Source organism: Schistocerca piceifrons, chromosome 1 (assembly GCF_021461385.2).
Source record: "Schistocerca piceifrons isolate TAMUIC-IGC-003096 chromosome 1, iqSchPice1.1, whole genome shotgun sequence".
Taxonomy (NCBI): domain Eukaryota; kingdom Metazoa; phylum Arthropoda; class Insecta; order Orthoptera; family Acrididae; genus Schistocerca; species Schistocerca piceifrons.
In genome coordinates this window covers 622,251,952-622,278,728 of record NC_060138.1, presented here as the reverse complement: position 1 = coordinate 622,278,728, position 26,777 = coordinate 622,251,952, and the positions used below count along the sequence as shown (strand labels likewise).

At 41.3% G+C, this 26,777-nt stretch overlaps 1 protein-coding gene across 5 annotated transcripts in view; it reads right to left on the bottom strand.

Annotated features, from left to right (window-relative positions):
* The window catches only part of LOC124804441 (ubiquitin-protein ligase E3C), a 226,378-nt gene that overhangs the window by 183,660 nt on the left and 15,941 nt on the right, over positions 1-26,777 (bottom strand). For all 5 annotated transcript variants that reach the window (XM_047264752.1, XM_047264754.1, XM_047264755.1 and 2 more), the window contains exon 4: positions 7,347-7,502. In XM_047264752.1, the coding sequence (XP_047120708.1) occupies positions 7,347-7,502 (156 nt within the window). The remainder of the gene's footprint in view (positions 1-7,346; positions 7,503-26,777) is intronic.

Genomic DNA, 26,777 nt, shown 5'->3' with positions numbered 1-26,777 from the left:
CAGATCAATCACCTGTTTTCAGCACACTAATTCTTCAAAACTTAGTTTATGCATATACATCTGAAAATTAAAAATAATTTCATGGGTAAATGTAAGCAAATAATCTAGTTGCCGAGTTCTCGAGAGGCACATAAGAAAGTCTGAAAATGTTGCTAGCTTTCGGATGACGCTACACAGTTCCAGCTGATTAAATGGCACAATAGCTGTTATATTTCAGCCTATCTATTTCATGTGTCATTTTCAATACATGTATATGTTTCAGTGAAACCAGTGAATATGTAGTGTTTAGACAGTTTGCAAAATTAATTACAGAGTGTCTGCAGGGGACAGTAATTCCTCAAGAATGGAACAATATTGAAAATATCATCCTCCAGAAAACAGAAGACAAGTAAGGCAATTTCCTTTCTACAATATATGACATTCACTAAAATTATCATGAAACCAATGGATATTTCACAATGGGCCACTTGGAAATCATGGATGAAAGTATGAGATGAAGCAAACATATGAATTACTGTTTTGTATGAGATTCATAAATTCTGAGAAAGTTTCTGACTCAATGATAACTAAATCACCACGAACACTTGCAAAATAAGGCACTGATTCAATTTGTTTTAGTTTTTTTGACCATCAATTCTAAGGATAGTCTGACACTGTTCACAGATCCAGTCACTTGTAAACTAATAGTGTAAAACTGGTACTCTACATTGCCAACAATTTGCATTATACACTCATATCCAGGCTTCCCTCAGTAGTTTCTTTCCTTCCACCATACCTTCAATAAGTTTTCAGTGGCAGCTCATTTCACATAGACCAGGGCTTCATTCTTATGAAGCTGTGATCTAAATACAGCATCTGATGAATCTGTTTATGGTCTCAAGGTTTATATTTTTGGATGTTAGCAGCTACTACTATTTTTTCCCTTTAAAAAGAAACAGGGTGGTGGGAAGTAGCCACCTGGCATATGCCACCAGTGCACACAATTACCTTAGTTTTCTTTTTGTTTACGTCCATATTACAGCTAGCACATGTTCTAGTTTACTAAGCACTTCCTTTCACTTATGGGGACCACTACAATGTAATCAGTCAACCATATTGCTATATCCTCAAGTAGCTGGACATCACCACACGCATCAGAACCAAAGAAAGAAACAACTTAAACAGCAAGGCGGAAGGACAGCTTGCAGAAGAGAACATGACACCAAGTGGAAGCTGAGCTAAACAAGGCTGACTGACAGCACACACACACACACACACACACACACACACACACACACAAGACCTAAACAACCTACATAAACACTGAAGGCAAAATAGATGTCAACAGGCCAAGAGGAAAGAAAGAGACAATCCCAATTGTGACCAGAGACAAATACCAAGTGCCAAAGGAGGTTGTTACCCAGTAGTCCCACAGTACAGTGATGATAGCAACTGACAATATTGCACATGAGTACAGAACTAACTGACTGTCCACTGGGCAGCTGTATTTATATTGGCTACCAAGAATACTATTGGCCAATACTAATGTAGTGAGAAGAGTGGCACACTCACACTCCAGTGCAATGCTGTTTCCTATAATGGCCATCTAGGTTACCTGCAGCGGGCATTCAACTTCTGCAGAGCCAAATACCTGAACCTTCCCCCTGAAACAGGTGCATATGGATGAAAACGTACTGGGCAGTGCAGTGGAATGTGGAATGGAGGCACAAGTGAAGATCCTGTCCCTTTGACCGCCAGCTGTACCAAGGGAGGGTGTCTGGCAGCATTCAACACAACATTGCTGCAAAGGGCATACCAAGGGGTTCCACCAATCCATATGTATGCAGAAGGGATCGAAAGTCCGATAGGGCGGAGTTGTAGATTGCCACCAAAAGCAATGACCATGGGGCCACATTGTGACTGGAAGGCAGCAGGGAACTGGCAGCAGATGCAGCATCTGCACTCAAAGCCAGAGTTCGTTATGGCAGCACTCGAGCCCCTTCTGTGTTTGGACCAATGTAAGCCATTGCCCATGCATATTCACAACTGTCACCAGTGTTCAAGCCTCAGTACTCCAATAGGACCAGGCCCACACAGCTGTACCATGTGTTTAATATGGAGGGACAGGGGTGGGGCTCTGGAGGGGGCAGCATCAGGTGGAGAAATAGGGTTCGCAATTGCCGCATGTGGAGGAGCTCAATGGAGCTATGATAATTAATTGTCATGGTTTGATAAGTGCTCAGAAACAGGGTGAGACCTGACTTCATGGCAGAGATTTCAGCAACTTTTTTCATGTGCTGCTTTAAGGTCTGAACTTCCACTTCACCATTTGAGGGCTGCAAGAATGTTTTTTGTCATTCGCCTTGAAGAAATCTTTAAGGCAAATGGTGTTCAGGAGCTGAACTCATTCACCAACCAGCGGGGTAGGTAACTGGGCCAACCATGGGTCACATAAGACCTGCCGCAAGGTAGGGTACTGGCACCTGACGGCAAATACATGAATAGCCACAATGGGGAAAAAGTCCAACATATCTTGCCGCTCAGTATCAATGTGGAAGCAGAGCACCTCCTGTTGATTGAAATCAGGATTCAGGTCAGCATGTAGATGTACAATATGTCTGAATTGAACTGCTGAGCCGTGGGTTTGCACTGGATGGTATAACTGTATGCATCCAGGGACAATGCCCAGCTCTGGAGGCATTGGGCTGTTTGCTCTGGGAGGCTGTAGTGCGGCCTGAATAATTCAACCAATGGATGGTGGTCGGTAATTGGGGAGAACTGTGTCCAAAATAGATAGACATGACACTTTTCAATGACAAATACTGTCGCCAATGCCTCCTTTATGGTCTGCGAGTAGTTCCACCATGCCAGCGCCAATGTCTTTGATGAGTGTGCTATAAGCTGTTCGGAGCCACCCCATGCCTGTGCGCCAAGATTGCGCATATGCCATATGCAGATGTTGACAGATGCTTCAAACAATGGACAACCAGGAGAGATTGGTGAGAGGCATGGGAAGGAGTTCAGCATGGTTTTCAATTGGGTAAAAGTTCAGTCCCAGGTGAGGCTCCAGTTGTAGGACACACCCATTTTATGCAACCGAATGAGGGGTTATGCAATGTCAATGTGGGCTTGGGGGGGGGGGGGGGGGGGGGTGTGCCCAAAAACCCCTGGAATTCTGGTAAGTCTGTCAGGTAAGGTAAGGAGTATATCACAGAGACATTCCACGAAATGGTCTGATTCCCTCTTCAGTGAGCCAGTGCCCCAAATATTCCACTTCTGGACGAAAAAACTGGCACTTCTCTAAATGTCAGTGCAGGTCTGTGTCCTGTAGGGTCGTTAAAAGGATACAGAGATTTTTGTAAATGCTTAGTGGGAGGGTGCCATGATAATAAGATCAACCAAGTAATTCATGCAAACAGGAACATGCTGTGTCAGCTGTTTAAGAAACCTTTAGAAAATTGGGAGAGGGAGGAGGAGGAGGAGGAGGAGATTAGTGTTTAACGTCCCGTCGACAACGAGGTCATTAGAGACGGAGCGCAAGCTCGGGGAAGGGAAGGATGAGGAAGGAAATCGGCCGTGCCCTTTCAAACGAACCATCCCGGTATTTGCCTGAAGTGATTTAGGGAAATCACGGAAAACCTAAATCAGGATGGCCGGAGACGGAATTGAACCGTCGTCCTCCCGAATGCGAGTCCAGTGTGCTAACCACTGCGCCACCTCGCTCTCGCTCGGTAGAAAATTGGGGGGGGGGGGGAGGGGGGGGGGCAAAGGCAATGTCAAATGGGAGCTGTTTACACTTGTACAAATCAAAAGGTATATTAATGACAGTGATGTTCTGTGATTTCTCATCTAAGGGTAGCTGGAGGTAACCATAGGTGAAGTCGATCTTTGAGTAGTATTCCCCTCCAACAAGTTTGGTGAGATAGTTTTCTGGCTGTGGATAAGATAAGTTTTCACCTACAATTAAACAATGATTACAGACTTGAAATCTACACAATCTGAAGGAACTATTGGGCTTTATGATGAAGATGGGGTGTGGCCCATGCACTAGACTTCACCAGCTCGATAACCCCAGCAACCTGGAGATGACCTGGCTCCTGCTTCACATCAGCATATACTGTAACCAAAGTTGGCCTGATGTAAAAATGAGGCATGGCATCAAGCTGAAGAGTGATATGTGTCTGAAAGTGTGAAGCACACCTTAAATATGGCTGAAACAGAGATGCAAATGTAGTGCAGACAGTTTAGTTCCTGGAAAGGAACTATGTCTGATACAACCCTGACTTCATCATCAGAAATAGAAAGCCCAAATGATCTAAATGCACCGAGGCCAGAAATGCTGATAGCAGATGGGTGTTCAACCACAAATAATTTTATGAGCATGTAACACTTTTGCAGGCTGCAACCTTTTTTTGAGTTTTCCATTCATCAAAAAACAAAAGTCACGGTATATTTTATTACTTTTAGAAATACAGATGTGCCAAATCACATGATTCTTTTTGGTACACCCTGTATATTACTGCACCATAAGTTTCTTTGTTTTTCTTAATTTGCCCTCTTGTATTAGTCATAATGATGTAATTGCTTCTCAAATGCAACTATGTCTCCCAAAACCAAACAGATTCACTAGGAACCTATTTTTAATTTTTGCTTACATTCTTTGATAAGGCACTTTTGTGAGTATTAAGTTGCCTGTGATGTTAGATCTCTGCTCTTTATTTCTCCTATTTTCATATATAGGAGAAAACATACCTCAATGCTACACCTTCTATTAAGACTTCCTCAGGCTAACACTTAACTAAGAATTGAAAGAAGAGGCACCGGGATACAAACAGCAAAACAAAAAATATTTTAGCAGCCATACAGAAAGTCATCTTGCCGTCAACACTTTGACAACCAGACACTTAGAAGAATTTTGACCCTAGAAAACCAGCCATGCATGCAATTTTTTAAAGAATTATTGGGGCATAAATAAATGTTACGTCTTAAAGAGTAATCCACACAAAAAAGTACCAAGTTCCAAAATTTATTTTCTGTATTTACCTTAGTTCTTTGATAGATTACAAATTTTAAAATAAAGGTGACAAAGTATAATTATCTTTCCATAAAAAGTGTGAGGTGAGTTACTGAGCAATTTCTTCCTCTTGAGCTTCCAAAATTTCTTGCTCACTCAACAAATGTGATGTGTCTGTAGCCGAATTACAGTGAACTGCAAAACCTAATGAGAACGTGCATGACATTATGTCAACATGATCACACGCTGGCTCAGCATGTGACAGCATCTGTTACACTTGCTAATGTTTCTTTGAAATAATCTAGAAATTGGCAACAGAAGGCAGCACCTGTCAAGGGACACATAGCAAGATATCTGTATATTGTTCTCATATGAATTTAATCCAGTTTTTGAGCGATAGGTGACACACACACACACTGAGAAAATCACGGCCCAATCTGTACCTGCATACGGTCTTTTGAACACAGCTTTGTGGCCCAAGCTATGCTCGGGTATGTTAACCGAAGTGTTAAAATGGGAAAAACAAGTAGAAACATAACTTCTTGTTGTTGTGGTCTTCAGTCCACAGACTGGTTCGACGCAGCTCTCTATGCTACTCTATTCTGTGCAAGCTTCTTCATCTCCCAGTACCTACTGCAACCTACATCCTTCTGAATCTGTTTAGTGTATTAATCTCTTGGTCTCCCTCTACAATTTTTACCCACCACGCTGCCCTCCAGTACTAAATTGGTGATCCCTTGATGCCTCAGAATATGTTCTACCAACCAATCCTCCTCCTCGTCAAGTTGTGCCACAAATTTCTCTTCTCACCAATTGTATACAGTACCTCCTCATTAGTTACACGCTCGATCCATCTAATCTTCAGCATTTTTCTGTAGCACCACATTTCGAAAGCTTCTATTCTCTTCTTGTCCAAACTATTTATCGTCCATGATTCACTTCCATACATGGCTACACTCCACACAAATACTTTCAGAAATGACTTCCTGACATTTAAATCTATATTTGATGTTCAGAAATTTTTCTTCTTCAGAAACACTTTCCTTGCCATTGCCAGTCTACGTTTATATCCAATCTACTTTGACCATCATCAGTTATTTTGCTCCCAAATAGCAAAACTCATTTACTACTTTACAGGTCTCATTTCCTAATCTAATTCCCTCACTCAGTATCACCCGACTTAATTCGACTACATTCCATTATCCCCATTTTACTTTTGTTGATGTTCATCTTATATCCTCCTTTCAAGACACTGACCATTCCATTCAACTGCTCTTCCACGTCCTTTGCTGTCTCTGACAGAATTACAATGTCATCGGTGAACCTCAAAGTTTTTATTTCTTCTCCATGGATTTTAATTCCTACTCCGAATTTTTCTTTTGTTTCCTTACTGCTTGCTCAATATACAGATGAATAACTTAACTTAACCAGTTACTATATGCAAAGCACCTTGGTTCTGCAGATGACACTGTACTGTTTGCCTCCAGTGTAAATAAATATCAACAACGCATGGAGGAGATTAATACAAGGTTAAAGCAGGCCAAGAAATCAATGACAACAAGGTAAAACAAAAAGAAACAAGAAAAAATTAACAATAAAAGTATAGAACAGATTGAGTTTTGTATTTTGGGCAGAAGAAGAAGTAGTTTGTCAATAGCAAAATGAAATAACACAAGAGTAAAAAATGACCTGGAGTAATTCTGGTGGACTAAGTGGTTTTAAAAACTGTTTCCTAATAGGTCTGTAAAGGGATGTTAACAATCAAGCATGTGTTAGTAGTTTTGCTTACAGCACTGGGACATTCACTTTGAATGTGAAAACCATTCAAAATCTAAGGGTTGCTCAGTGATAAATGCAAAAATATTATTATGTTGGGAATTACTAGGAGCAACAAACAAATGGACCCAAATTAATGAATAGTAGATGAAAGTTCTTTGCTGGATTCCTGCAGATAAGAAAAGAGTGAGATGATGACATCATGGAATGTGGGTAGAGAATATTAGTAAACACACAAAAATAAATAGTATGGATACCCTTAATCTAGTACTGCTATTGCTGCTGCAACAATGATGATGTATGTTTATGAATACGGAAGCAGAGTACAAGTCTGAAGCATATATCCATGTTGCACAATTTTATTTTATATCATTAGAATACCATCAGTACTCTTTTTGAAGGAAAATCATAAGACACAGTTATTTTAAAAGAATAAACACAAATGGCTCTGACGTATCACATACACATTGTTAGTAAAGAGAATTACAAATTTTGAATGATGGCTTGTTCACACTGAGACCCATAAAGAGTTAACAAGCACAGTAATGACTGAAACAATTCTTTAGAATAAACTTACTATGCGTAACCCAACAGCGAGCGAATCACGGCTACCAGCTCGTTCCATCTGTTGTAAGTTTAGGTGCAACAGTCTCTGTATTCGCCACAGCCAACTTTCATCAGCAGTTTTTAATACACTTTCATGCTGTTTAAGTAACAATTGTGAAACTGAGACCTGTTAGCAAAAGAAAAAAAAATTCAACATTAATTTTGTTGTTGAGGAAAATGTAAGTGCATAGAGATAAATATTGTTAGACTGATAAGGGCTGGAAAATTTGTGAGGTAATTTAATAAACAAAGACGTGACACACACAATTTCACAGCTGTTGAATCATTTATAAATTACAGTCAAAGAAATATCTTCACTGTGAGTATTCATAAGCTTAGTAATTTTTCATCTTACTCAGTTTCTCTCTACACTGTTATAGTTTTCTTACTCATTCCTGCTCAAGAGCCTCATCATTTATTTCAGCTCAAATAATTTCTTCATCCATTTACAGTGCCTTATACAACACAACAGTTATCTTTTCCTAGGTTACATCTGTTTACTCTGCAAACACTTCCAAAACTGATGACAGAAAACTTTAATAAATACCTTTGCAAATACGTGTGACAAATGAGTCAATGGAGACCTTTGGTAACATTGGTTGGCTTATAGTGATATATGTAATGGTATTGTGAGGGTGGCGTCATGCTTAAGCACTACATTTGGAAGTTAGTTTCTTTTGTATGGGGGCTCTTGTTCTGTTAACTTGAGTTAGAGGAGAGTGCACCCCACAAACCATGGACGTAGCTGAGGCAGGGTAGCCTATATGCCTCTACGATACAGGTAGCTGTGGCGGGTAAGTGCAACCCCATGGGAGGGGTATCTGTAGAGAGACCAGACAAACATGTTGTTTCTGAACAGGGTCAGCAGTCTATCAGTAGGTGCAAGGGCACCAGTCTGGATGACTGACTAATACCTGGTCTTGTAACATTGATCAACATGGCGTCGTTCTGTCGGCATTGTAAAGGGCTGGAAGCAAGGGGCACTACACCTGTTATATTGTCCGAGGACATGTGGATCTACAGTATGGCTTAATGATGATGGCATCCTACTGGGTAAAATACTTTAGAGGTAAAGCAGTAGTTCAGTCAGATCTCTGGGGAGGTAGTACCCAGGACGTCATCAGGAGAAACAAAACATTTGTAGGCTTCACAGCCTGGAATGTTTGATCCATTAATGAGGTAAGTATAGCATAGTGAACGCCTTATAGTAACCAAAACAGACACAAAGCCAACACCAACCATAGTAGTTTATACGCACACCAACTTTGAAGAGGACAAAGAGACAGAAAGAATGTATGATGAGATAAAAGTAATTATTCAAATAGTTAAGGGAAATGAAAATTTTATTGTCATGGAGGTCTGGACTTTGATAGTAGGAAATTGAGAAGGAAAAATAGTACAACATGAACTGGGGATGAGAAATGAAAAAGGGGAAGACACCGGGAAGAATTTTGACCACAGCACAATTAATCATTGCTAATACTTGGTTTAAAAACGTGAAAGCAGGTTGTGCATGTGGAAGAGACGTGGAAGCAATGGAAGATTTCACACAGATTATATAACAGTAAGAGATAGATTACAAAACCAGATTTTTAACTGCAAAAAGTTCTAGAAGCAGATGTGTAGTCTGGCCATAAATTACTGGTTATTAACTGCAGATTAAAACTGAAGGAACTGCAGACAGGTAGGAAATTAAGTAAAGGACACCTGGATAAGGTGAAAGCATCAGAGGTTGTTGAGAGTTATTATGGGTGCCTTAGGCATCGATTGACTGAAACAGCAGAAAGGAATTCACCAGAAGACATATAGGTACTCTTGAGAGATGAGCAGAGGATCAAACCGACAATAAGGTACAGCCCAGTACAAATCCTTGGATAACGCATGAGATAATGAATCTAATTCATGAAAAGAAAAAATATACGTATGCCAGTGAGCACTGATTGCCAGCAAGGGCAACCCTCTGATCTCAGTGTCACACATGGACTGTAACACGAAGATTTTTGATCTTCCAAATGAAGTTTGATACAGACAAGTGGATGTCAATCCCATGAATAAAATCATGAGGAAGATAGTGACCCTTCTCAATGCCTAAGATCTGACATGTAACATCAGTGATGGTGTTAGAACACAAGTGGCAGTGTCACAACAACTATATGGCCCTTTAAGGTACACAAGAACGAAATTCCTCTGAGGCCCAGTGTTAATAAAAGTCTTGCACCTACATACCAGATAACAAAATACTTGAAAGCAATCTCAGTAAATACATAGGGAAATATGAACATCACTTTCACAACTGCAGTGACTCCATAGAGCACCTAAGTCAATTGCAGCTCTAGAATAAGGACATTAAAGTCAGTTTTGATGCAGACTCCCTCATTACGTGAATTCCACTTTCTCATTTCTTGGAAACAATTGCAGAAAAGTTAGATGATTGTTTCACATAACTTTTTAGGCACTTTCTGAAGTCAACTTATTTCCTGTTTGACAGAAAATATAACAAACCCATGCCATGGCAATGGGTACACCGTTATTGTTTGCCATGGTGAACCTATACAAGGAGCACCTTGAAGCAGAAGCACTAGGATCCACCTAGTTGAAACCGATGTTTTTCTATTGGTACCAGGAGACACCTTTGTAGTGTGGAAAAACTCGAAGATTTCCTGGAACACTGAAACTCAATCCACTGTAATATAAAATTCATGATGGAACTTGAAAAAGAGGGACAGCTACCTTTCCTCGACCTGCTAATTAAGAGAAGAAAGGACAGATCCATGGGTCACGGTGAATATAGAAAACTTATGCAAACTGATCTCTATCTCCACACTCTGAGCCATTATCATCTGTCACAAACAAATTCAGTGCTAAGGATTCTGTTCCATATAGCTTTAACACTTTCAGACAAGGAAACATTCACCAGAGAAGCCAAAAATCACTTATCTACCTCGGTAACCCAAAATCCAGAAAAACCAGCAGACTCCTCCTCCTTTGTCTTCGGAAACCAGGGTGCATAATGCATTCTAAGCGAATGTGGCGCATCTTACATGGATGAAAGAAAGATTAGAGTTTAACATCCCATTGACAGCACAATCATTAGAAACAGAGCACAAGCTCATAATACAGAAAGATGGGGAAGGAAATTGGCCTTGCCTTTTTCAGGGGAAGCATCCTGGAATTTGCCAGGAGCAATTTAGAGAAACCACAGAAAACAAATCAACAGACAGGGATGTGAACCACCATCATCCTGAATGGGAATCTAGCGTACTAACCACTGGGTCACCTTGTCCGGTTGTCTTACATGGGGCAGACCATCAAAACAGTATAGGAGAGGCTGTAAGTAATGTCAGCAACATACCCAACTTATAAAATAAGCAAATCAGCTGTCAGCAAGCACTGCCCCAAATACTATCATGAAATGAAATTTGATGAGACCAGTATATAGTGGGGCAAATGCCAAGTTCCTGGGCCAGCATAATTAAGGAGTCCATCAAAATAAAGGTGTCAGATAACATAGTACACAGGTATGGACATCAATATAAACAAGGTTTGGCGACAGGTACTGAATTAATTAAGATCTCATTGGACCCTGTATCTGCCACAGCTGGAAAATGCTGAGACAATTTGCATTTCTGAAGAATATCAGTTGCACTCTAAAATAAAAGAACATCAAAGGGCATAGTGGTCATCAGAAATCAAATTCTGCTCCAAATAACAGTCTGAGACCAGCAAGAGTTCATTCTGGCACGATTCCAGGCAATGACTGCTAGTAAAAGCCAAACTCATAGCACATGAACATTAAAGCAGGAATGACTTGATGAGAAATGCAAGGCTGCAGAATCATGCACGATTATAGCAGAATCATGCAAGATTGTAAGAAAGGTACATTTACATGATTATTCTGTAACTGAATAGATTAAAAATCTACTCACCACATGGTGGCAGGAGAAAAAATAAACAAAAAAAGGTTTTATGTATGCCAGCTTTTGGAATCAGGGTTCTGGGTGGCTATTCTGATCTCTACCCTTTTTCCTATACCTCTTCAGTCCTTTTCCTTCACCCCTCTTCCTTCCTCTTCAATCCTTCTGCCATAAGAAAGAGCCACTGGCTCCAAAAGCTTGCTTTTGTAAAACCTTTCTTTAAATGTGTGTCCTCTTGCCACCGCTTCGAGTGTATTTTTTTTCTATGCAATTATATTATATTGACAAAAATTGGTTATTTTCCTTGTTATACATAATTATTCCGCAATTCAGAGTTAAGTTCATGGCAGAGGGTTCACCAAACCATCTTTAAGCCATTTCTCTATCGTTCCACTCTTGAACAGCATGCATGAATAATGAACACACAAGTCTTTCCATGTGAGCTCTAAGTTTTCTTATTTCATTTTGATGATCATTGCTCCGCTCCCTATGCAGGCAGGCACCAACAACAAATTTTCAAACTCTGAGGAGAAAGTTGGTGACTGAAATTTCATGAGAAGATCCTGCACAACGAAAAAGCCTTTGTTTTAATGATTACCACCCCAATTCATGTAGCACATCCATGGAGCTCTCTCCCCTATTTCATTATAGCACAAAGTGAGCTGCCCTTCTTTGTCCTATATGATGCAGATCCCACTCCAGACAGCAACACTCCAGAAGAGAAAGCACATATATAGTGTAGGCAGTATCTCTGGTTGATCTGTTGCATTTTCTCAGCATTCTGTCAATAAATCGTAGTCTTTGATTTGCTTTACTCATGACATTAACCATGTGATCATATCAACTTAAGTTATTAGTAACTGTAATCCCTAAGTACTTAGTTGAATTTACAGCCTTTAGAATTTTATGAGTTATCATGTTACCGAAATTTTGTTACTCATGTGGATGGCTTCACACTTTTCATTATTTAAAAGTTAATTGACACTTTTCACACCACACATATATATTGTCTAAATCGTTTTGATCATTTGATGACTTTATAAGACGGTAAATGGCAGCAACATGTGCTAACACTTTAAAAGTGCTACTCAGATTCTCTCCTAAACCATTTATATAGATCAGAAACCACAGAGAACCTATAACAGTTCCTTGAGGAATGCCAGATATTACTTCTCTTTTACTCAATGACTTTTCATCGGTTACTACGAACTGTGATGTTTCTGATAGGAAACCACAAATCCAGGCACACAACTGAGAAGGTAAGTCCATAGGTACACAATTTGATTAGAAGTCTTCTGTAAATATAAAAATATGTAATCAATTCCACATCCCTATCAATAGCACTCATTATTTTGTGACAATAAAAAGCTCAGTGTGTTCCAAAAGAACAATACTTTCTCAATCTGTGTCGGCTCTTTGTCAATAAATCATTTTCTTCAAGATAACTCACAGTGTTCAAACATAGTATATGTTTCAAAATACTACTGCAAATCTAAGTTAGCAGTATGGGACTGTAATTTAGAGGATTGCTCCTATTTCTTTTCTTGCTTATTGGCTTGACTTGTGCAACTTTCCAACTTTTAGGTACAGATCTTTCTACAGGAAATTGATTGGATTTGACTGCTAAATATGGAGCTACTATATCAGCTTAATCTGAGAGGAACCTGACTGGTATACAATCAGGACTGAATGCCTTGCCTTTATTAGTGATTTAAGCTGCTTTGCTACACCAATAATATCTACTTCTCAAAGTTACTCATGTTGGCAGTTGTTCTTAATAAGTCTGCTTTAGTGGCACTATCACTGATAACATCACCATTATTATGACACTGAAGTATTGATTGTCTTTCTGCTAGTGTACTTCACGTATGAATAGAATCTCTCTGGATTTTCTGCCAGATTTTGAGACAAGAATTATGATGCTGAAAGTATTAAAAAGATCTCGCACCAAAGTTCACACTACATTTCTAGCTTTTGTAAAGTTTCAGCAATCTTGATGATCTTGCACTATTTTAAATATGGAATGCTTTTTTCCTTGCTTACGCAACAGTGTTCTGACCTCTTTACCATACCACCTCTTATTAATTTATTTGGTATATGGCTCTTAATAGCTGTTGATGCTATTCCTTTGAATTTAAACAACATCTGGTCTATACTTACTTATTCAGATTGGAAGGAGTGGAGACTGTCTCTTAGGATTGCCTCAAGTGAATTTTTATCTGCTTTTTAAAATAGACAGGTTTTGCGTTTATTTTTGGTGGGATTGAATGTTATGGTACTGAGTCTCACTACAAGAACCTTGTGGTCGCTAATCCCTGTACCCGTCAAGATGCTATTTGCTCTGGATTATTCGTTGATACGAGGTCTAGCAGGTTCTCGCAACCATTTACACTTTCAGAGGGCTCCTGAACTACTACTTCAAAATAATTTTCTGAGAACACATTCATAACAATTTCAGACAACATTTTATGCCTTCTCTGACTTTAAACATGTATTTTCACTAATATATTGAGGGTAGATTGAAGTCATCAGTAACTATAACTGTGCAAGTGGGGTACCTATTTCAAATGAGACTCAAGTTTTCTTTGAACTGTTCAGTAACTTTATAATCTGAATTAGTGGTCAGTAAATGGAACCAATTATTAATTTATTTCAGCTGTCGAGTATAGCCTCTACTCGCTGTCGAGTATAGCCTCTACTCGCTGTCGAGGATAACCTCTACCCATACCAACTCTCAAAAACTATCTACTTTGACTTCACTAGAAGGTAAACTACCACTGACAGCAATAAACACTCCACCACCTACTGTATTTAATCCATCCTATATGTGCGTGGTTCTTTGTAAAAATTTAAAATGAACTCATTTCCAGCTTTGGCCAGCTTTCTTTGCCTATAACGATTTGCGCTTCAGTGCTTTCTATTAGCACTTGGGACCCTGGTTTTTTTTTAACACAGCTACAACAATTAACAAATACAATACAGATTGTTTCTAGGCCTACTTCCTAGTGTTTGTACTGCACCCTTTTAGACTGACACCCTTTCTGTAGTTTGCTGAGACCATCTAAGCAAAAAAGAAAAAAACACCCACTCCCCTCCATACAGTCTCTGCTACCCTGTAGCAGCTGCCTGTGTGTAGTGGACACCTGACCTACTAAGCAGAACCCAGAAACACACCACCCTATGGTGAAAGTCTAGGAATCTGCAGCCTACATGGTTGTAGAACTGTCTGAGATTCTGATTCAGACCCTCCACTAGGTTCTGTACCACAGTCAGTTCTGTCAATGATGCTTAAGATGCTGAGCTCCGCCTTCAGCTCACAAGTAGGGTTGGCAATCTTTACTACTTCAACTAACCGCCTGAAACTAGAGTGTCTCTCTTCCAGTCCAAGTACCAACATGAGCCACCATAAGCAGTTCAATTATTGGAACGTCCATCTCCAGCAGTTTCCATGTAGCCTGTTTGGCCACCCTGTAAGCAAGTTCGCTGCCTGGGATTCCGACATGTCCTGGGGTCCACACAACCACCACTGAATGACCAGACTGTTCCAGGGCATATATGGACTCCTGGATGATCGCTACCAAAGGATGACGAGGGTAGCACTGGTTGATGGCTTGTACGCGGCTCAAGGAGTCAGTACACAGTAGAAAAGACTCCCCAGGGCATGAACGGATGTGCACAAGAGCACGAGATATAGCCACCAGCTCTGCAGTGAAAACACTGCAGCCATTAGGCAAGGTGTGCAGTTCTATATGTCCTCCATGGACATAAGCGAAGCCGACGTGACCATCAGCCATCGAGCCGTCTGTGTAAACCACTTCATGGCCTCAGTACATGTCAAGAATCGAGAGGAAGTGACAGCGGGGTGAACTGAGTCCTTTGAGCAATTTGAAAGGTCCAGGCGAAGCCGCAGCCTAGGTGTACACCACAGAGGTGTAGGCAAATGGACCTCGAGTATAGGTGATAAAATCAAGGACTCCAGTTCAGATAGAATTGGACACGAACTGCAATTGTAAGCCCTGACCTGGGCTGTCAATGCGGGAGATGAACCACCGTGGGTGGGAAAAGGAGACGGTAATTCGGATGCGCAGGAGAATTACCAATGTGTGCAATGTAACTGGCGAGCATGGTGCACGCCTGACCTGCGATGGAGGGACTCCAGCCTCTGCCAGGATGCTGGTCACCTGACTTGTCCTAAGAGCTCCTGTCACTAGTCGAACGCCACAGTGGCACACTGGGTCTAGTAAATGAAATGCTGAGGGCACCGCCGAACCATAAATCAGACTCCCACAGTCAAGACGGGATTGAACGAGGGCTCTGTAGAGCCGCAGCAGCGTAGAGTGATCTGCACCCCAGTTGGTGTTGCTCAGGCAGTTGGTGGAGCAGTACGAAATGCAGAAGTCATCCGCATTCAGAGAGGGTGAGGTGGACGGCCCTACAGCTGCTCCTAGACTGTTGAAGACCTCTAAACATAGTGATACACTCAATACAGAGCCCTGCAGGGCCCCATTCTCCTGGATATGGGGGGAACTATGGGAGGCACCAACTTGGACAAAGAAATTACGAAGCAATAGGAAATTCTGGATAAAAATCACGAGTGGGCCTCAGAGACCCCAATCGTATAACATGGCAAGGATATGATGTTGCCAGGTGGTGTCATACACTTTTCGTAAACAAAAAAAAAAAAAAAAAAAAAAAAAATGGCAACAAGGTGTTGGCGTCTGGAAAAGGCTGTTCGGATGGCAGACTCAAGGGACACAAGATTATCAGTGGTAGAGCGACCCTGGCGGAAAGCGCCTGGCACGGAGCCAGCAGGCCACGTGACTCCATGACCCATCCCCACCGCCAACACACCATATGTTCCAGCAGCTTACAAAGAACATTGGTGAGGCCGATGGGCCCATAGCTATCCACGTCAAGCGGGTTTTTGCCGGGTTTGAGCACTGTTATGACGGTGCTCTCCCGCCAGTGCAATGGAAAGACACCATCGCACCAGATCCGGTTGAAGATCACAAGAAGATATCGCTTGTAGTCAGACGAGAGATTTTAAACATCTGACCATGGATACAATCTGGCCCAGGAGCTATGTGAGGGCAATGTACAAGGACACTGAGGAGATCCCACTCTGTAAATGGGGCATTATAGGATTCAATGTGGTGTGTAGTGAATGAGAGGACTTTCCCTTCCATCCGCCGCATGAGAGTGTGAAAGGCTGGGGGGTAATTCTCCGACTTAGAGGCGCGAGCACAGTGCTCAGCAAAATGCTCGGCAATCACATTTGCATTGGTAGATCACACACTATTTATGTTAACACGGGGAGCACCTGTTGGGGTCCGGTACCCAAAAACTCGTTTGATCTTTCGCCAGACTCGGGAAGGTGACGTATGGCACCCAATGGTCAAGACGTATCTCTCTCAGCACTCCTGTTTCTGTCTTTTTATAAGCTGGCAAACATGGGCATGGAGCCGTTTAAAGGCTATGAGGTGCTCCAGGGAATGGTGGCACTTATGCAGCTGTAGAGCTTGCCGACACTAATTAATTGCCTCAGTGAATTCCTGCGACCACCAAGGGACGGTCTTTAGCCGGGGCACCCTAAAGAACAAGGGAGCACGTTTTCCGCCACAGAAATGATTGTTGTAATTACATGCGCAACCACCACATCGATGTTACCATGTGGGGGAGGATTCAATGGTGACAGCAGAGATGAAAGCATCCCGGTCTACCTTGTTTAAAGCCCATCTGGGCAGGTGTCCGTGGGCCTGACGCTGGGGCAGTGACAGGAAGATGGGGAAGTGGGAACTACCACACAGGTCGTCATGTGCTCTCCAGTGCATAGATGGGAGAAGGCCAGGACTGCAAACCAAGAGATCAATGGCCGAATATGCGCCATGTGCCACACTGAAAGGAGTAGGAGCACCTGTATTTAAGAGGCAGAAGTCCAGTTGTGACACTAAATTTTCAACATCTCTGCCTTGGCCAGTAAGCACGATGCCACCCCACAAGGGGTTATGAGTGTTAAAATCTCCCAAAAGTAGTAAATGTTTAGGGAGTTGATAAATCAGTGCAGCCAATGTGTTCAGGGGTACTGCACCATCTGGAGGAAGATATACAAGGTGATTCAAAAAGAATACCACAACTTTAGGAATTTAAAACTCTGCAACGACAAAAGGCAGAGCTAAGCACTATCTGTCGGCGAATTAAGGGAGCCATAAAGTTTCATTTAGTTGTACATTTGTTCGCTTGAGGCGCTGTTGACTAGGCGTCAGTGTCAGTTGATGCTACGATGGCGACCACTCAACAGAAAGCTTTTTGTGTTATTGAGTACGGCAGAAGTGAATCGACGACAGTTGTTCAGCGTGCATTTCGAACGAAGTATGGTGTTAAACCTCCTGATAGATGGTGTATTAAACGTTGGTATAAACAGTTTACAGAGAATGGGTGTTTGTGCAAAGGGAAAAGTTCTGGACGGCCGAGAACGAGTGATGAAAATGTAGCACGCATCCAGCAAGCATTTGCTCGCAGCCCAGGAAAATTGACTCGCAGAGCTAGCAGAGAGCTGCAAATTCCACAATCAACTGTATGGAGAGTCCTACGAAAAAGGTTAGTTATGAAACCTTATCGTCTGAAATTGGTTCAATCACTGTCTGCAGCTGATAAGATTAAAAGAATTGATTTCTGTGATTTTATCCTTGCTCAAATGGAAACAGATGAATCTTTCGTTTCATGGTGTTTCGGCCACCTCTCCCAGCCACCATTGATGATTTGAAACGAGAAGTAACAGCAGATATCCAAACTGTTACGCCTGATATGCTACAGAGAGTGTGGAACGAGTTGGAGTATCGGGTTGATATTGCTCGTGTGTCTGGATGGGGCCATACTGAACATCTCTGAACTTGCTTTTGAGTGAAAAAAAACCTTTTTAAATACTCTTTGTAATTATGTATAACAGAGGGTTATATTATGTTTCTTTCATTAAATACACATTTTTAAAGTTGTGGTATTCTTTTTGAATCACCCTGTACTATGCAGACAGTTATTTCCAGTGTTGTCCTTATCCTGACAGCCACAGCTTCAAGAGAGCTTTGAAGGGGCACAGGTTCACTGCATACTGCCTTCAGGACACAGACACGAGCTCCACCTGACACTCTATTATAGTCACTATGGTTCTTGTAATATCCCCTATAGCCGTGGAGGGCAGGGGTCCGCATTGCCGGGAACCAGGTTTCCTGGAGGGCAATGCAGAATGCAGGTGTAAAGCTTAAGAGTTGCCGTAGCTCAGCCAGGTGGTGGAAAAAACTGCCGCAATTCCACTGGAGGATGACGTTATCGTGTGGCTGGGAAGGCATGAAGGCAGGTTATGCCTCAGGGTCACCTGCTGCCACTGACTGAGTATTTGTAGCCATTTCTATGGTGGATGAGGCATCAGTGAGACCCAGGTCCGCAGAGGACGCTAAGATCTCCACCACATTCTCAGATGCAGAATTGGTAGGGAGTGCTGGTGTTGGGGCAACCAGAGGGCCCATTTTCTTAGCAGACTTCTTTGTTTGCTTACCCTGTCGCTTCTCTTTAGGGGCTTGCTGGGAGGACTTCTCTGAAATAGCTTCAGGCACGGAGGAAGACTGAAGCTCTTCATCTAGCAACTTTTGGCTCCTTGAGCCATTGGTAAGTGTCTGCTGTGGCATTAGAGGAGACCTTGCGAGAGAGGGGCCCAATGGACCCCTTCCGCACAAGACGAGCTGGAGGAGGCTGTTGCTTCTCCAGCAAAGGGGGGAGGGAACCAATGTCCCCTGTGTTGGGGGGGGTGGGGTGCCTTGCTCCAGAAGTAGGTGCTTTGGGAGCAACAGAGGAAGATTTGCCCCCTACCACCAAGGGGACAGATGTATTCTGGTTTCCCGGAGGGCCCACTGTTTGTGGCACAGGGTGAGGAACCACTGGCACTTGGGACAGCGATGGTGACGTAGCTGCAGAATATGTCGACGTCAACCAAATGGGATGTAATCTTTCAAATTCACGTTTAGCCTCTGTGTAAGTCAACTGGTCCAGGGTCTTGTACTCCATGATTTTCTGCTCCATTTGGAGTAATGGGCAGTCTGGCAAGCAGGAGGAGTGGTGCTCTCCACAGTTGATGCAATTGGGAGGAGGTGCACATGGAGTATCTGGCTGCCGGGGACATCTGCAGTCTCGACATGTGGTGCTGGAAGTGCAGTCCGAACTTCCAGCACTTAAAGCACAGCATAAGAGGAGGGACGGATAGTTTAACATCACAGCAGTAAACCATCACCTTGACCTTTTCAGGCAATGAATCACCCTCAAAGGCCAAGATGACGGCACCAGTAGCAACCCTGTTGTCTTTGGATCCCCTGTAAACGTGCCGGATGAAATGAACACCCCACGTTCTATACTTGCACAGAGCTCGTAGTCACACTGCAAGAGGAGATCATGATGAAAAATGATCCCCTGGACCATATTGAGGCTTTTATGCGGAGTGATGGAAACAGGAATATCATGCAACTTGTCACAAGCGAGTAACGCTCGGGATTGGGCTGGTGATGCTGTCTGAATCCAGACTGCGCCGTTTCGCATCTTGGACACTGCTGCCACTTCTCCAAACTGGTTCAATGAAAAATTGAGGCTTCATAAGTAGAAAGGAGTCCCCATCAGTCGGAGGCGAATATGGCTCTGTCCGTTCTGTAGCCCTATGTTCGTTCCATGGTGTAGCGATCCCTGTGTTGTCAGGGGGCTACCACCAAATGGGTACATGATGGCCCCACCACAAAAGACTGGCTACCATGCTGGATATTGGGTGCAGAGAAATCCAATATTGTCATGGGGCAAAAGAGTACAGGAGACAACGGAAGAAGATGACATACCGTGGAAAGCATTCTTGCCCAAACAGTTGAATCGCAGGTGGAGATGCAAAGCCATGACAACAGATTCCGAAGATCGAATCTAAGGGCACTGTGGATAACTCATGCACCATGTAAGGCATCCTTCCCCATATGGCCTGCACTTCTGTAGAATTTTGATAGTGGCAGGTCAAACCATAGAATGGGATCTGAACTCATAGGGCCAAAAGTGAGAGACTCCCCCTGGAACCACAGGGAGATCAAATTGAGGAGTAGCACTTGCATCCAATATCCTCAATTCCCACAAGTACCACAGAAGTTATTCCCTGATGTCTTAAAACATGCACTATCATCCTCTCCCTTCTTCTTATCAATGTTTTCCATTTGTTTCTCTCCTCTCCTCAATTCGGCAGAGATTCCCCTCAGTTCTTATCAGTCCACCTAATTTTCAAAACCCTTCTGTAGCACGACATCCAGCGCCGGCTTTATGGTGGGGCGACTCAGGCGGTCGCCCAGGGCGCCGGGGCCCAAGGGGCGCCACGTACTAAACGCATGCAAAAAAAAAAAAAAAAAAAATTTACAATTTACAATCACCCATTTCGCGAAACTAAAATGTTATTCAGTCTCATTCAACATACGTCGCTAATCTCACGAATGCGCAATGAATTTGGGGTAGCAGAAGAGAAATCATGCTGAATGCAATCTTCGTATTGTCTGCAACCATCCATGTTTGACGCAGGCTAGCACGGGCTCTACCAAAGCGCCTCTCTTATTTGTTTCAAGAACTGCAACAACGAAGAGCCCATGCAGCCGCACCATCTCTCGTTTACAACAGAAACTACCGGTCGCTCCAAATAAAAGAAAATACAGACTGTGAAATATACATTACATTATGATTTAATTAATACGAATGTATTTATATCGAATATTTGTGACTTAATGACTCATGTACATTAATTAATAGATCATGCAATGCGTGCACTGCATTCATAGAGAATTCTCCCCCAACTTACTGAAATAATACAGCGCCACACAATGTTTGTTAGACTGCATATGTTAGCAGCGCTACGATTTGCACCCGCATGTCAGTAATTGTCAGTAAGAGTCGGAGGCAGCGGTCATGTTTTCGTGGCTGAATAATTGTGAGTGAAACGAGTGTCGTGACTGTGTCAACATTTTAATTTTCTGGTAGGTGCGAAAAACATTTTTATCTTTCAGTTCAGGTTTTTTTCTAGTTACGTCTACTGATAGGTGAATTTCTTTATTTGTTATAGATCGAATATTGTGGTCGCGAAATAGAGCAGTGTCCAAGCAATAATTTGTCAAATTATTAAATCATGCCAGAAGAGAAGGAAATGATTAAAAAAAAGTTTTCTGGTTCAGAAAATCGGAAAAGAAAAGCTGAAAAAGAAAAAGTTCTTGAAGAAACTAAAAAACACATGAATATTTATAAGTACCTTAAAGGAAATTCTAAGGCAAATACTTCAGATATTGAATCAAAAGTCCATGTATCAGCAAATATTTCTTCAGACTGTGAACAATTATACACAAAAAATATACTATCACCTAGTGAAGGTGATCAAATTGACCAGCGCAGTACATCTCTGCATGAATCCTCTGATATTTCTCCAAGTCAAAATCAACACATGACATCTGTGGTCGATGAAAGTATCAACGTTCTTGCAATAAAAGAATACAATGTTTCTGATGTAGGTACGTGGCCAAAAGTACTTAATGCTAGAGATATAGATCGCATTATAATATGTGGACCCTCACAAGTATGTCTAAATAACTTTCCAAAAGATGAAAATGGGCGTCATTTCTCTTCAACTCATTACACAAGAAAACTATCAAACGAAGAAACTATCAGACGATGGTGGCTAGTTTATTCTGTATCAAACGACAGTGTCTTTTGCTTTTGTTGTCGACTGTTTGATTTAAAGTCAACTACTAATTTGACTACCACTGTGGGTTTCAGAAATTGGAAACATTTAAGTGAAGCTCTGAAACTGCATGAAAATAGTCCTAACCACAAAAAAGCATTTACTCAATGGACTGAAGCTGAAATCAGGTTTAAAGCTGGATTAACTATTGACAAGGAAGAACAAAAGCTAATTTCTAAAGAAAGTTTACGATGGAGCAATGTGCTTCAAAGATTGATGCACATTACTTTGTATTTGGCTGAAAATAATATGGCATTCAGAGGGTTATCAGATAAATTATTTACCCCAAATAATGGAAAATTCTTAGGTCTTGTACAGTTATTGGCAAAGTTTGATCCAATCATGGAAGAGCATGTCAGACTGGCATTGAATGGTGATTTGGCTGACCATTATTGCGGCAAAAATATACAAAATGAATTAATAGAACTCATGGCATCACACGTTATGTCTACAATCGTATCCCGCATAAAGGGTTCAAAGTATTATGCAATCATAGCTGACTGTACTCCAGATATAAGCCGCAAAGAACAACTTTCGATAACTTTAAGATGCGCCGACATAACAGAGGATGGCGTAAGTGTAAAAGAACATTTCATCTCATTTCTGCAAATAGATGATACAACCGGTGAAGGCCTCACAGAAAGCATTTTAAAAACATTGAGTGATCTTGACCTTAACATTAATGACTGCAGAGGACAGGGCTACGATAACGGCGCGAACATGAAGGGGAAAAATAAAGGCGTCCAGAACAGAATTAAGAAGTTAAATCCACTAGCTTTTTTTGTGCCATGTGGATGCCATAGTTATAATTTGGTATTGTGTGATGCGGCAAAATCATCAGTAAAATCCATGACACTGTTCGGAATGTTACAAAAAATGTTTAATCTATTTGCTGGATCGGTAAATAGATGGAAAATTTTGACCGACCATTTGAAGATATACACCCTGAAAAATGTAAGTGACACACGCTGGGAAGCTCGAATTGATAGCGTCAAAGCGGTTCGTTATCAATTATGCGAAATGCATGACACTTTGGTTTCCTTGGCCGATGCTACTGAACAAAGCGATGCTGCGGTGTCACACGAAGCGACAACACTAGGAGGACAATTAAAAGACTTCAGCTTCATTGTTTCTCTCGTGACATGGTATGATGTTCTGTTTCAAATTAACGTTGTGAGTAAAGCAAGTCAGTCACCCACAATCAACTTTGCCGAGTTTATGGGAATCCTTGACAAATGTTGCTCTTATTTGGAAACATATAGACAAACAGGTTTCGAACAAGCTATTGTAACAGCAACTGAACTGGCTTTGGATCTTGATACGCAGCCATTATTTAAACCACAAATGCGATTAAGACGTATTAAACGCAGGCCAGGTGAAGAGGCTGTTGATGATCAAATAACTGACCCAAAAAAGAAGTTTAAAGTAGAGTTTTTCAATGCATTGTTGGACACTGTGCACATATCCATGAAAGAAAGATTTGAACAGATGCAAGAATTTTCTGCGACGTGGAGTTTCTTGTTTGACATTAAAAAAAATCAAAATAAAGAAGAACTAATACAATGCTGTTCTAAATTACAAGAAAAGTTAACTGTCAACATGAAGTCAGATATTGATGGAAATTTGCTGTGCGACGAAATTTTAGGCCTGCAACACTATCTCGAAGACAGCCAGGCAACGCCTACTGAAGCCTTAAACTTCATAAAAAAGCATAATCTTCAAGAGTTATATCCCAACATCTGAATAACGTTACGTATTTTGCTAACAATACCAGTGACTGTCGCAAGCGGCGAACGCAGTTTTTCCAAACTGAAGTTGATAAAAACGTACTTGCGGTCTACAATGTCTCAAACAAGACTAACCAGTTTGGCCTCACTGTCCATTGAAAATGAAGTTGCAGAAAACCTGGACTTTGCTAATCTGACCAGAGACTTTGCCGACAGAAAAGCGAGAAAAGTAAAATTTTAGTCGTTTATAATTGTTTTTCATTAGGCGTAATATGTTTTGTGTTCAGATGACTGACAGAAAATATAGGTTTATGGCTTACAGTTATATTAAATTCAATAAAAATATGGTACCCAATTCAAAATTAGTGTTGTTTCATTATACATATTACCTCCTATATATAAAAATCAATTGTTGTGTGTTAGTCTCACCAAAACAAAGAAATGGCTTGACCAATTTGAATAATTTTTGTTTTGTTTTGTTCGCTTTAGTACAGGGGTGCTTCAGAAAAGAAAAGAAATATTTGGGATATACGAGCCTGTTTCAACCACATTTTATGCATCTTTTCTTTGTTTGGAAGACGCAAAAACAATTTTCTGGAGTTGTTGTAGATGTACAGTGCAGTACTACGCAATATTTTTAGACAATTTCCCAAAACGTGAATGCCCAAACAATATATCACTGCTATACTGACTGTTACGGCAGTGACAGCAGCATGCTGGACTGACGTCACAGGCTACACAAGACTCACATGGAGCGTCTTAGTGGGCTTTCAGATTATTTGGATTTCATTTCCATTTAAAAAAATAAAATACTCAAATTTACGATGGAAAAAACCATGTTATGATCATAACATGACGCCATTAACCACTTAAGACGATTTCTAGAAAACAGTCAAATACCGTGTTGCAAAGCACTGCCAGGTTCGCTATTTATACAATAAAGGGCGCCAACTGGACGACTCGCCCGGGGCACCTGGATGGCTAAGGCCGGCCCTGACGACATCTCATATGCTTCAGTTCTCTTCTTGTCAGGTTTATACATGTTGCAAAATTTAACCTCCTTAAAATGCTTTGCTTCAAATGCACTTTCTCAGAAAATTCTTCCTCAAATTAAGGCCCATGTTTGATAGCTTCTTTTGGTCAGGAATGATCTCTTCACATGGACTAGTCTACTTTTTACATCCTCCCTGCTTCACCCAGCATTGCTTCCAAGGTAGCAGAATTCTTACACTCCATCTACCTCCCAGTCCCCAATTTTAAGCTTATCACTAATTCGCCATTCCTAATTACTTTTGTCTTCTTTCGGTTTACTCTCAGTCATAGAGTGTGCTCATTAGACTGTTTATCCCATGTAACAAGTCCTACAATTCTTCCTTACTTTCACTGAAGATAGCAAAGAATTTCATCTGCAAATCTCGTCACTGATATCTTTGCACACTGAACTTGAACATCACTGCTGAAGATTTCTTTCATTTCCATTATTGCTCCTTCAACCTATAGACTGAACAATAGGTGCAAAAGATTATACTCTCGTGTTATACTTTTTCTAATCCAAGTTCTTCGTATTTTTTCCTCTTGGTTTTGGTAGATCTTGTACATAACCCATCTTTCCCTATAGCTCACTCCTATTTTTCTCATATCTTGCATAACTTTACAGTATCCAACGCTTCTTCCTTATGGACAAGTCCTATGAACCTCTTCTGATGTTTCTTCAGTCTTCCTTCCATTATCAAGTGTACAGATTCTCATTTTCTTTGCCATCCTCCTGTATATTATTATTGTCAGCAACTTCAATGCATAGGCCTTTACACTGCTTGTGTTGTAGTTCTCACACGTATCTGCCTTTGCTACCTGCAGGAATGTGTTAATGACATTTTTCTGAAAGTCTGATGATATGTTTCCAGCCTCATAGATTGTACACACAAACTTGAACAGTCATTTGGTTGTCACTTCTCCCAGCGATTTTAGAAATTCCGAAGTTAATGTATTTATGCCTTGAATCTTATTTGATCACAAGTCTTCCACAGTTCCATTAAACTCCGACACTACTATTGGATTCCTATATCTCCCATATTGAATGCCATTTCTTGTACTATCACACCACCAGTTCGGTCTTCTCCTGTGTAGAGGCATTAAATGTGCTCCTTTCACGTATCCACTCTCTCCTCTGCGATTAGCAGTGGACTTCCCATTAAGTTCTTAACGTTGAAGGCTGTTTTGTCTTTTCTATATTCTGAATCAGTCCACTTGAAAAATATTTCCTTGCATTTATTAGCTTCTGCTTCACTGCAATTCCTATTTCATATGGTTGTATTCCTGTCTTTTTATGAACATTTTTGTTCTTTCCTTTTCATCGTTCAACTAGAAGTACAGGATTATGTAAAAATGACTTTACAACTTTGGAATGATATAGAACTTTATTGAGATAACTTACACAATCGGTACATGTTGCATTTTGTGGCAAAAAATGTCAAGTTTCACATAAAGGTGTCATTCTGGTTTGATGTGACTGCTATTTGTGAAGCAGCAAACATCTCAATGGTAATCAATTTCTTCCCACACTTGTTGCAACAAATTGGGCATAACTTGTGTAACAGCAGTGAAGATTTGATTTTTCAGGTCAGCTAAATTGTTTGGTATGGGAGGAAAATAAACATGGCCGTTAATGAAACCCCTTAGAAAGAAATCCAGTGGTGTCAAGCCTGGACAGTGGGGTGGCCATGCATTTGGTCCTTCATGGCCAATCCACCAACCTGGGAAGCAGTTATCAAGGAAACCTTGAGCTTCCGCGAGGAAATAAAGTGGTGCGCTGTCTTGCTGGTAGTGAACCACCCCAACTCTTTCTTCTAAATCAATCTGTGGAATTTAAACAATTTCAAGCACATTCAGATACAAAATACCAGTGAGTTTTCCGTGAAGAAGAAATGGCACACTTTACCTATGGTGCTGTCAGAAACATGTTCCAGGTTGCATGT